General features: G+C 36.8%; 2 protein-coding genes across 2 annotated transcripts; both read right to left on the reverse strand.

Moving 5' to 3' along the window:
• Positions 1-2,642: 2,642 nt before the first annotated feature.
• Positions 2,643-4,008, reverse strand: GCK72_024112 (uncharacterized protein; the record flags this gene model as incomplete). The annotated part of the gene is made up of 4 exons (XM_053735727.1): positions 2,643-2,834; positions 2,885-3,536; positions 3,580-3,678; positions 3,794-4,008. The coding sequence occupies 4 exons, from the start codon at positions 4,006-4,008 to the stop codon at positions 2,643-2,645; spliced, it is 1,158 nt and encodes a 385-aa protein (XP_053579293.1).
• A 5,107-nt stretch (positions 4,009-9,115) lies between these two features.
• Positions 9,116-9,894, reverse strand: GCK72_024113 (uncharacterized protein; the record flags this gene model as incomplete). Its single annotated transcript, XM_053735728.1, has 2 exons — positions 9,116-9,295; positions 9,745-9,894. 2 exons carry the CDS (start codon positions 9,892-9,894, stop codon positions 9,116-9,118), a joined length of 330 nt encoding a protein of 109 aa, XP_053579294.1.
• Positions 9,895-11,110: the final 1,216 nt, after the last annotated feature.

Genomic DNA, 11,110 nt, shown 5'->3' on the forward strand with positions numbered 1-11,110 from the left:
TCTTTCTTTTTTTGGGTAACTTTTGGACTGAAATTTTTAGAAGACTATTAATTCCCATAATGAGAATTATAGTTGGTTAGTACCTATAACTCATTGTGATTATACCAGTGACTTGACGTCTGCCATCTGCTTAATCTCAACCGTAAACACGTCAAAACACATAAGGAACCCTTTTTTGGTACCAAATTTCGTCTCCATTTTTTTCCTAGAAAATGTTGACAAGAAAGGGTGAGTTTTTCAAAATTGAAACAAGCAAGAAAAGTTATGTATAAAAAGCAAATAAAGACATTCCAACTGAGCAACGATAGTTCAGTGCCCGCCTCTGAAGAAAGGTGAAGACCAGCAATTTAGGGATGTGCGAGTATTTTCGATTTTTCTTTAACGTTAGTAAGGTTAATTGATGGAAATGTTCATTATTGAGTAAATTAGACATTGACGTTTCTAAATTTACTTTGTTTCAGATGTTCACGCCATCTGTCTTTTTTCGCAAGAAGCGCGAAGTCAACTTAATCAATTTCACATGATTTTTGAGTTTGATGAAGCCTTCTGCTCGTACCTCTAAAGCAATCCACTAGATTTTTTGCACAATTACAGAACAGTGTATCTACTGTTAATTACTTTTTACAAAATAATTCAGATTTGTTTGTGAGCGTTGAGAAGAGACCATGACTTCACCCAGGTCTAGTACACAAAATTTTTCAAAAGCGCAAAAACCATTGCAAACATATCACCTAAGTTTAATCATTTAATTTGATGGCTTTGTCATAAACTTTTTTATGGCATAACTTACTCATGTTCCCTACTAACTTTTACAAATAGTTTGGTACAAATGTTCTCTCAAATATTTCTGTAATCTGTTTGAACCCAGCTGAACCATGATTTCTCTTTGTTTTCAATTGTCTGATCGTAACTTTTTTGTTTTTAACATTCCGACTGAAAACAAAATGTGATAACAAGATGAAGTCTTGTTCTATAAATTGCATTTAATTTCTCTTAAAGATCCTAGCATTTTAATACCAATGCGACTAGAATCAAAAAACTTTCAAGAATAGGAATTTGGTTGGCGACCGAAAAAGCCATCGTTTTCACGAGCGGACTGTCTTCGCACCAACTTAAAACATTATGTGTTAGCCACTAAAGAGGTTATATAAATGCAAAAAAATTTGGGTTGAAAAACAATCTTACTGCTGAGAGACCAAAGATCAAAGTCACACCTTCAAAAAAGAAAGAAACTTATGCACCAGCCTAATACCTCGATGACGACGAACATGCAATCCGATTAATCCACAGCGGAGGGTAATTAGTTAATGGCCGGCCCGGAATCTTGCAAGTCTGCTAGTTATCAATCAGGTGATTAACTTGCTATTTATCCTCTTTTTAATGCTTTAAAATGTTTCACGGGGTCTAAACGGCGGGGGTGTGCTGTCTTCGATAGATCAAATGACTAATTATGTTATTAGAAATATGAATATTCGCATCAAACAGGACCCTAGGGTAAAAAGCAAGACAAAGATAGAAACACTGATGACGATAATTTTCCAACTTTCATTCAAGCCTTCAACGTTTTACCACCATTTTCCAATTTTTCAAGTATCAGCTTAATTTCTACCGTATGGCGGCGGAACTTGGAATGTCACTAACATTTAGTCGGTTGCATTTATTATTCACAATAGAATTTCTCTTCCCATGTGTAAAGTGGTGTTCTTCTCTCACAAATTTTCGGTTACTTTCAATAAATTAATTTACAAATTATTCATTGATTGAAAAGAGAAAAACTTGTAGTCATACTAAACGCTTAAATTTGTAGAAGTGAAGTTATTTTTCAACAAGCCTGAATATTGAAAGATTCAATATTTCATACATGTTACACTCAATCCAAATCAACCTACCTTGTACGCATGTCACCATTAAGACACATTGAAAAAAAACATGGAAACTGTTTATAGTATAGACATCGAGAGATAAGGTTATCAAACTTTAGTAAAATGTATGTTTGAAACTGTAGTACTAACTTGTTTTTTCCAAACAATAACTCAATGATACAATTAGGGGAAATCCCACATAAAGTCTTGTTCGTCATTCAATGAGAACTGTTTTAAACGACCTGATGCATGCAAAAATATTCATGACAAAAATACAAAGAGAGAAAATGAGTACAAGGCTGATAACTTGTCGACTGCTTGGTGGGGGAGCATATCTGTTCTTTTGTTCAAATGAGACTTTATTACAAATATGGTTTTATGAGACAAGCCGAAAATATCTGGTTGGTAGGTAAATTTTACAACATACATTCTTTAAAACTGATTAATGAAAAATTCAATTTCTGACCTGATACAGACCGGAGCAATTACGATAAAAAAACACTAAGAGATATAATTTTAACAAAATTATTGTGAAACAGTAGAAGCAACTCAGCATACATACACCAGACATGTGAAAAATGTTCTTACCACAAAACATGCAAAAATTTAATTTCAAATTTTCAAAGAGAACTGTTGAAAAGTTTACCTTCCAACCAAATACATAAGGGAACGCTTATAATCAAAATTCACTGAAGCATCAATTTTAAAGATGCGTTGTGAAACAGAAAAAAAGTAAAGCAGATAAAAATAGCATTTGGTTCTGAAACATTATGGGAAACGTTAGCCGGAAAAAGATATTTCGTCTTCTGTTAGTTCAAATTCGAGTTGTGTGCCGTCTTCACGCCGAAACATTCCTTTTGTTTTGTTGATTTCTCCCAATTCCTCATAAGGCATCAGTTTTTCGGCTATTTCTTCCACGTTGAACCGTCCGTAAAACGTGTGTCTTAGATGACCTTGTCCAATTAATAGCGCCTGAAAAACAAGTGTTAAACTGTTTTATAACATATTATGTATGAACTAACATTTTTGTATTCTAATATCTCATCCAATGTGACATTTTTGATATATCTGACGGAAATTGTTGCCATATCTTTAAATGCAATCATTCGAGAATTTGGAGCACATCCAATCACAGTAAATTTTTTGATGTGAACCCAATGTCGATTTTCAATAATATTCGTCACGGCAGAATCGTCAGATCCGTCTGTTGAAAAATGATACAATCGCAATTCGGTGAGACTTCCCACTTTCACTTTTCTCAAAATAGACTCCAGAGCATTTGAACAAGGTAAATCGATTTTGAGAGATTCAACGCAGATAGGTTTTTTGATTTTGTCGAAAATAAGATGCAAAAGTTTTTCTTGTTTTTTTGCCATGTCATTTTTGTTAGTGCAGGTGATAAACAGCTTTCCCAATTGTGTCTTTGGGTTTTGGATAATCTCCTCAAACTTGTCGGCTGTTTCCTGAAGGAAACATTTCTGAGATGAATTCGATTCCTGGTCGTCGTCTTGAAGTTTTCTTTTTCTATCGTTAAACTTGAGTTCTTCTTTTTTACCAAAAGATAGAATTCGAACTTTGACTTTATGATAATCCAAATGAATGTGCACTTCGTTCAGTTTCCAGTTTTCGTCAATGAAATTCAGTAATTTTTTACATGTCAATTGCAGCGCTTTCCTGAAATAAACATGCTAGTTTTTAGAATTTATTATTCACTCACTTGGTCTTGATGTCGACTAGTTCGACAATTTCTTTGAGCATATCGCCACCAATTGTTGTCAACGTGTGAGAGTATTGATTGGAGTTATTGCCAGTGCCACTGAAAAATTATACGTCATTTTTTTAGATACGAAACGTCCAGTAAGGCTTTCTGTGCCTAGCAGTGTTGTGTTTAGCGGCCGGTGCATTTTCTCAAGCAAAACAAACCAACTTACCTGACAGTGGGTGGAACGTCTTGTGGTTCATTGTTTATTGTTTCCTTGATCTTATTCTTCTGAGACGATTGACTCCAAGCATCTAAATGTTCATCGGTGATTTCTGGAAGCGCCTGACAAAAAAGACGCCATGTTTCTTCTGGCTCGGAATCCACAAGTAGTTTCACAAAAGCAAGTCTTTGCTTCATAAATAGATCGTTCCGTTCTTCTGACATTTTGAATGTACCCTGAAACAAATAAAATGGGTTATGATTGAAACTTAAAAAGATGTTTCAAGCCTAAAAGGAGTCTTCAAAAACGAGTCAGGATTTAAATGTGAACATAAAGCAGATTTGAGAGTGTTTTTGAAATCAGTTTTTATTCAAAATTGAAATCTTGAATTTTTGTCCATGTGCACAAATAGAATTATAAACTCATTGCGCATTGAAGTAAAGTGGTCAAAAGTAAAAATTATACGGATTGATACTAAACATTATCACGTTTACATTATAAACAGAAAATATCATACTTATTTCTCAGCAACCCAATACTACGTTTATTATCTATTCAAAAAGGAAGCAATATTAGTAGACATTGATAATTTAAATATTCTAAAAAATTATAGAAAACTGGAAACCATCGACAAAACTGGAAAAAAGAGAAGTTATGTGCATAATTTTAGGAGAAGGAAGGAATCAAGAGACAATGCGCCCTCTGTCATATGCAAGCCCCCTTCCCCCTTTCATACTCAATCCAGTCGAGACCTTCGTTGGGAGGAAAAGGCACGTCCCTTTAAACTTTTTTGGCGCGAAAGTATATAATTCAAATTTGAATATCAATTATTTTTACTTTTTGAGGGATTTGAAACTTGAAAATTAATTTCCAGACAGAATCGAACATTGCGAAGAAGATGAATTTTTTCAGACTTAAAGAAGTGAGAACTGGCGGTTTTATACCACCCGGGGGAACGAAATTTTGGAAAATTTTGACAATCAAAACCCGTAAGTTTATTTTTACCATCTTTGAGAGAGATGGTCCGGTACTCAATACTCCAATTTCTGGAGTGAATCACAAAGAAGAGAACTCAAATTTGAGAAATATTCAAAACAACATTCGAAGAAAAGTGACACCGTCTGTGACTATGAAATACACAACGCCGTTATTTTGGACTACAACTTAATCCGTGTTGACTTTTGAAGTACCGAAGAAACATTCACAACTACCATAACGAATCCTTCTCCACATAGTGAATCTCAACTAGTGTTCAGCTCAACGGCAGAAATTACATTCATATCAAAGTGCGTTTTTCAAATGAAAACAACATCCTAGATCCATTTTCAGGCAAAAAAGTTCACACGACCACCAAGTATGGAGAAAATCTCAGTGATTTCCACTCCGCAAGTTCGCAAATATGATACGTGTGGTAATCAAATTACTTAAAACAAATTATTCTTACACAATGAATTTTCAGTACCCGATCAGAGGTGCTCCATCAAACTGAAAAGCTTCGAAACTTCTGACCCACTGTTCCAGTAATGTTACAGTCATTCTACAATGATAGACAACTCAATTCTTCAGCGGCGCATATTCATAAATAATTGAGAATTTCAGAACACTCAAACAGCGACATCCTTACCTCAACATATTTCTTGGCACAGTTCAGTGACTCCAGATGTTGTTCAGTTAGTGCAAGAAAAACGCCAGATTTTCATCAACATACCAAAGCTGGAAACTCAAACTAACGGTTTCTTATTTTCATAATATGGTATTTTATGAATATAAATCTGTTAATGGTCTCAAATTTGAAATCCTGGAAAACATATAGAATATCCGATTTTTCTTTTGTTCTTGACAAAAGTTGCTCAAATTCCAAACGATACTTTTGTTTATGTTATGACATCACCATGTTTTTCTAGTTATGCGTAATCAAATACGACGTGGTGTTTAGAAAACTCTATATAAAAAAAGTCAAAATTTTTCTCCGCACTTCATAAAACGGCATGCCAATCAGTTCATTTTTTGCAAGACATTATCAGTCAGTTTTCATTTTCGCTTTCTTCTGACTAGCCTTCCCATTCCACTTCACTCTATTTTTCTTCACGCTCTTCCGGCGTCGTGCACGAACTCCTTTTTTTTGCGTTCTACTTCCTTGATGTGCTTTCTCTCTTCTATTTTTCTTCTTCTATTGTTCATTCTTCTTATATGTGTTTTCTGCAACTGAATTCCGTCGTAATAGTTATAAAATTCAAAAGTTTCCTTTTTATCAAGAAAACCACCACCTGTTTGTGAAAGTTGCGATAAGAAAAACGCGGCGGCACACAAAAGGATAATTAATCTGAGACTGCCAAAGAAAAATAGAGAGAAGTTAGCCACGGGAAAATTGTTTCAATTTATTTTTTATCACTTTCTGTTGTCTTCTGTGAAACAAACAAAGTTTCAAATGGACAAGAGATTACACTATTTGCTTGTCCACTCTGATTAATCAACTGTGTAATAGACGGTCTGATGTTTTGTTGAGTTGAGTGATCTTTTAATTATAATTACATTATTTGCAAATGTCAAACGTTTTTCATTTGGAAAAATAGTTGTTTTGAAAAAATGTATCCTTAATTACAACAAACACTTTTTTCTAAATATTCTCAAAATTCTAAGTCATACAATATTTTGTAATTTACAATTTATATACCTCTGTATATTTCATGTCATCAGTTTTCCATTTGGTTAGTCTCTCAGATGTTGTTCAACACAGGTAGAACGCCTGTGCACTTTTACCGCTCAAACTGGAATACTCAGAAAAAATGTTTGTATGTGCCATATCTCACGTATTCCGTCGTTTCTCTCGGACCCATTCTATTTCTCTTCCCGTCTTCTCTCTTCCCCATGCGCCCTCAATTTTTTCATACTTCGCAGATGTGCTGGGCGCTGTGCTTGCTCCAGAGAAAACGGGATTATTCAGTAGGGTGCACTCTTACATCTTCTTTTTTCGTCTTCTTTTGAAAAAGAAAAAAACATTTAGTTTTTTTTTGTTTGAATTGTTTGAAAATGTTTTTTTCAGCTGTTGAAAAGCGGAATTTTTGTTTTGAAAATTAGTGTCAAACACAAATGTTTTTTTTTTCTCATTGCGTTTCCTTTCCAGTTTTTTACAATTTGATATTCCTGCAACACGATTTTCATTCTCGTTCTGCAGTTTTTTTCTATTCGCCTACATCTCAGATTAGCCGTATTAGCATGTAGCTAATCAATCTCAGCTGTTCCTCTCGTTCTCTTCTAATCTCCCTTCGTTTTAATCTCTTGTTAAACTAAACTCTGCAATAAAAAACCGGTTAGCCCAAGTTTCAGCTTTGAAAGCTATAGGTTAAATATAGAGAAAGTGATCATTTTGTCAGGTGGACTGTTTATGACCATCACGGGGTTCCCCCTAATTTTCTATTCTGTGTCCTAGTCTTTCACTGATATCATCTTTCACGTTTTTGAATGAAATGTCTTTCCCACTTATTCGATGTGATTGTTTTGGTCAAGAAACAGTGCATGTCAATGACGTCATGTTTATTTATAGACAATTTAACAAACACAAAAAACGCCTAAAACGTGACAAAGTCTTAAAGAAAAACGGAGGATCTCCCTTTTTGAAATTTGAGTCACATTGTATCTTTCTCCATATTTCTTCTTGCTCTTCCCCCATTTTTTTGCTTTTTTCCACCAGAATTCCTAGTGCAAAATGCACTAATCACCCATATTCTCTGGTTTAGAAAGCCAAAGTCGTCAATCAAAAAGTGTCAATGGTCTCCCATCACATCAAATACGTTTGCAAGTGCGCCTGGTTATTTCGAGAGTTAAAAATCACCGGAAAACGTTTTCACTTGTGATTTAAGATGTCCCCTTTTTCTCAGTGAGCAAACAGCGGCACCTGAGGGCACATCGTTTCATGTGATGTTGATACAAAAAGGTTGAGTGAAGCAACAGAGTACAGATACACACACCTGATGAACATTCTCTGCTTCCATTTTCCATTTCACCTATCGTAATTTTTCCTTAGGCTTGTGATGTGATATAGAATAAAATAAAAAGAGAAAATGCATCTCGAAGGTTCTAGTACACTTGAGAATTTTTATCCGTGTCCTTATAAAAGAAATTCGAAATTTTCTTCTTGTTGATTTCTCTTTGCATGTTGTATTTCTTATCTGTTTTCTCACATTTCCTTTTCTATTTGCGGCGGTTGGAGAAGATAGGCAGCCAGCGGGATATGGCAAGTCCACTCATGAATTGATCTCCGCTCTATCCGAAATTATTTCAAGCCGTTTTTTCACCTTCCGAAAAGATTTTGGAGAAATATCCTGCAAAACAGCGATCCTGGACTCCATGGCCTTGGAGCGTTCTATAATCGCAAAGAGTCCCAATTTAAAAGTGAAAAAAGAGAGTAGCGAGAAGGACAGCTGTCCGCAAAACAGCCTGTTATCGAAAAAGAGAGCGGCCTTTTTCACTGCTCACTGCAACCCACACACTTTGTCGAGTTGAGCCGACACCAGATCTTTTTCTATCTTTTTCTGTGAATTCGGTTAGGATGCACTGCGGGGATCTGCTCACTTGCATCTTTTTTACATTCGTGCGCCCACCTTCTTCTTCTCTTCTTCATTTTCTTCCATGATTCTACAATCGTGATGAAATTTCGTTTGGTGCCACTTGTTCGAACGAAACGACTCGCATTTCTGTCATGATATCTCATTGTTAGTCAGCCTTCAGTTTGCTTCGAGAATTATCGAGAAAGCAATCACTCTGTTGTTTCTTCTATGTGTTTCTAGAATAAAACTTTCTAAATGGCCTTGACCTTCGAGTAGATCAAACATCGAAACTCAAGGTCGTGTGACTCATACGTTTTCGAATATTTTGCAAACCGAACACCTTTTTGTTTCTTCTATCCCCTTCACACTCTCTCACTCTCTGTTTCATATGCACCCGCCCCTCCCCGCGGGTTCCCCCAACATTCCTCCTCAGTTTTAGTTCAGCTTCTACTCGGTTGCATTTCAAACTAAACCACCGTCTGTCGACGTTCAACCGAGTAAATATATCATAGTTTCTTGTCAAGTTATTGAGTTCTATCTTCATTTCTCTTTCACTTTTCCCGATCAAAGCTCTGTGCAAATAGTTTTTGATTGTGATATACATAGTTTCTTGGAATTCAGACATGTCTGAGGCCTGGATCACCCTTGCTACCAACGATAGCTATGCTCAAGGAGCCCTCGTGCTCGTTCACTCACTCAGAACTGCAGGAACTACTCGCAAGATTCATTGCCTTATCAGCAATCAGGTAAATTCATACTCATGTGAAAAATTTATATTATAAACTTACAGGTCTCTGCTCCAGTCCGCAAGCAGCTCGAAGAGCACTTCGACGATGTTTCCATTGTCGACGTCTTCAACAGCAACGACTCTGATAATCTCAAACTGATCGAGCGTCCAGATCTTGGAGTCACATTCACCAAACTTCACTGTTGGCGTCTTACCCAATACACCAAATGCGTATTCCTTGATGCCGATACATTGGTAAGCTCTGATTTACGAGTTTTCATCAGTCATTTGCTAATTACAGGTCCTCCGCAACGCCGATGAGCTTTTCACTCGCCCAGACTTTTCCGCTGCCGCCGATATCGGATGGCCAGATTCATTCAATAGCGGAGTTTTCGTTTTCATTCCAAATCATGAGACCTACAGTAAGTTCTGACAGAGAATCATTCGAAAAGTGAGGATTTACTGCAGGACAACTCGTTGACTTCGCCGTCACCCATGGATCATACGACGGAGGAGATCAAGGATTGCTCAACGACTTCTTCAGCAACTGGAGAGATCTTCCATCGGAGCACAGACTTCCATTCATCTACAACATGACTGCTGGAGCTTTCTACACATACGCTGCTGCCTACAAAAGGTAGTTTTCAACTTTAAGAATAGTTCCCATTATCTGGAGCGATTTTCACATGCGAATTCTGGATAATTCCTTCTTTTGCAGATACGGAGCCAACACCAAGATCGTTCACTTTATTGGAAGCGTGAAACCATGGCACGGAAGTGCTGCTGTCCACACTGGAGAACACTTCCAACATTGGCAGAGCATCTATCACGCCCATGTAACCCACACGGTTTGTTCATTTCAGCAAGCATGACTGTTGTGTTATTGAGCATGTTTCTAACTAATAAACGAGTGTCGTTTCCCTATCTTCCAGTCAAGAACGAATGAGCATGCTACAGTATTTCCGTCTCATCATCACGTGGTTGAGCATCGAAGTCAGTCCGTTGACCAAAAACCGAAACTAGAAAGGAACGATTCTATTGTGAAAGATATCGGGAGCTTTGTGATGCATGTAGTTCAGTCATCAGTTAATTTGTTTCCCTCTTTTGATACTGATGCTCATAGCAGTGAGCACGAAGGGAATAATGAGCATGAACATCATCATGAAGAGCAACATCGTCCCGAGCCAACACAGCATCATCATAATCCGCAACCGCATGAAGAACATAAGGATTTAGTAGGTAGTACCGATTGCTTTGGTAGTCAGCTTCCGGACCACAACGCTGATTCTGAAGTTGATCGAGAGGTAGAGCAAATTGTGAGTTGACTGTGATGCCTGCTTAATTGTACCGGAGAATGAACAATCTTTTGATTACTAACTAATTTGATGTGCAACTTTTTTCAGACTAATAATACGCCATGCCCAGCGTTTGTTCCTTTTGAGAGACATCAGGAACACAAGGTAACAACAGTTTTGCATTTGAAAGTTCATACACTTATAGCACGAACTGATTTTTCAATTTTTGAATGAGTTCTAAGGGATTTTTGTCAGAGTTCTTTAAATCTGTTCAATTTCATTTTAACATATTCATCCATATTTTTCCCTGTTTAGGCTCCAACTCCATCTACCGAGGAACGTCGTGCTGCTTGGGAGGCCGGTCAGCCAGACTACTTGGGTCGTGACGCATTCGTCCATATCCAAGAAGCATTGAACAGAGCGCTCAATGAGTAATATTGCCGACGACTCCCGTTCGTACTGTTACTTTCTTTATTCAACTCCCTTGACCCACTGACATCGTAAAAACAACTCGGTATAATTACACTATTCCACATTTTCTCCCTTTTTATTCTATTCGTTGTCCCCATTCTGTTGAATTTTTTCATATCATATCATAAGGGTCCCCCGGCTCTCTTGATAATGAAATAACTCGTTTTATTCATTTTCCCTCTCACCTTTTTTGTACCCTTTGCTCATTATAGAATAGTTGCCTGAACAGTCTTTCTGATTTGTTACAATTGGTTGATAGTTTCGGACAATTCAAAAAGTTCCAATA

Source organism: Caenorhabditis remanei, chromosome X (assembly GCF_010183535.1).
Source record: "Caenorhabditis remanei strain PX506 chromosome X, whole genome shotgun sequence".
NCBI classification, from domain to species: Eukaryota; Metazoa; Nematoda; class Chromadorea; order Rhabditida; family Rhabditidae; genus Caenorhabditis; species Caenorhabditis remanei.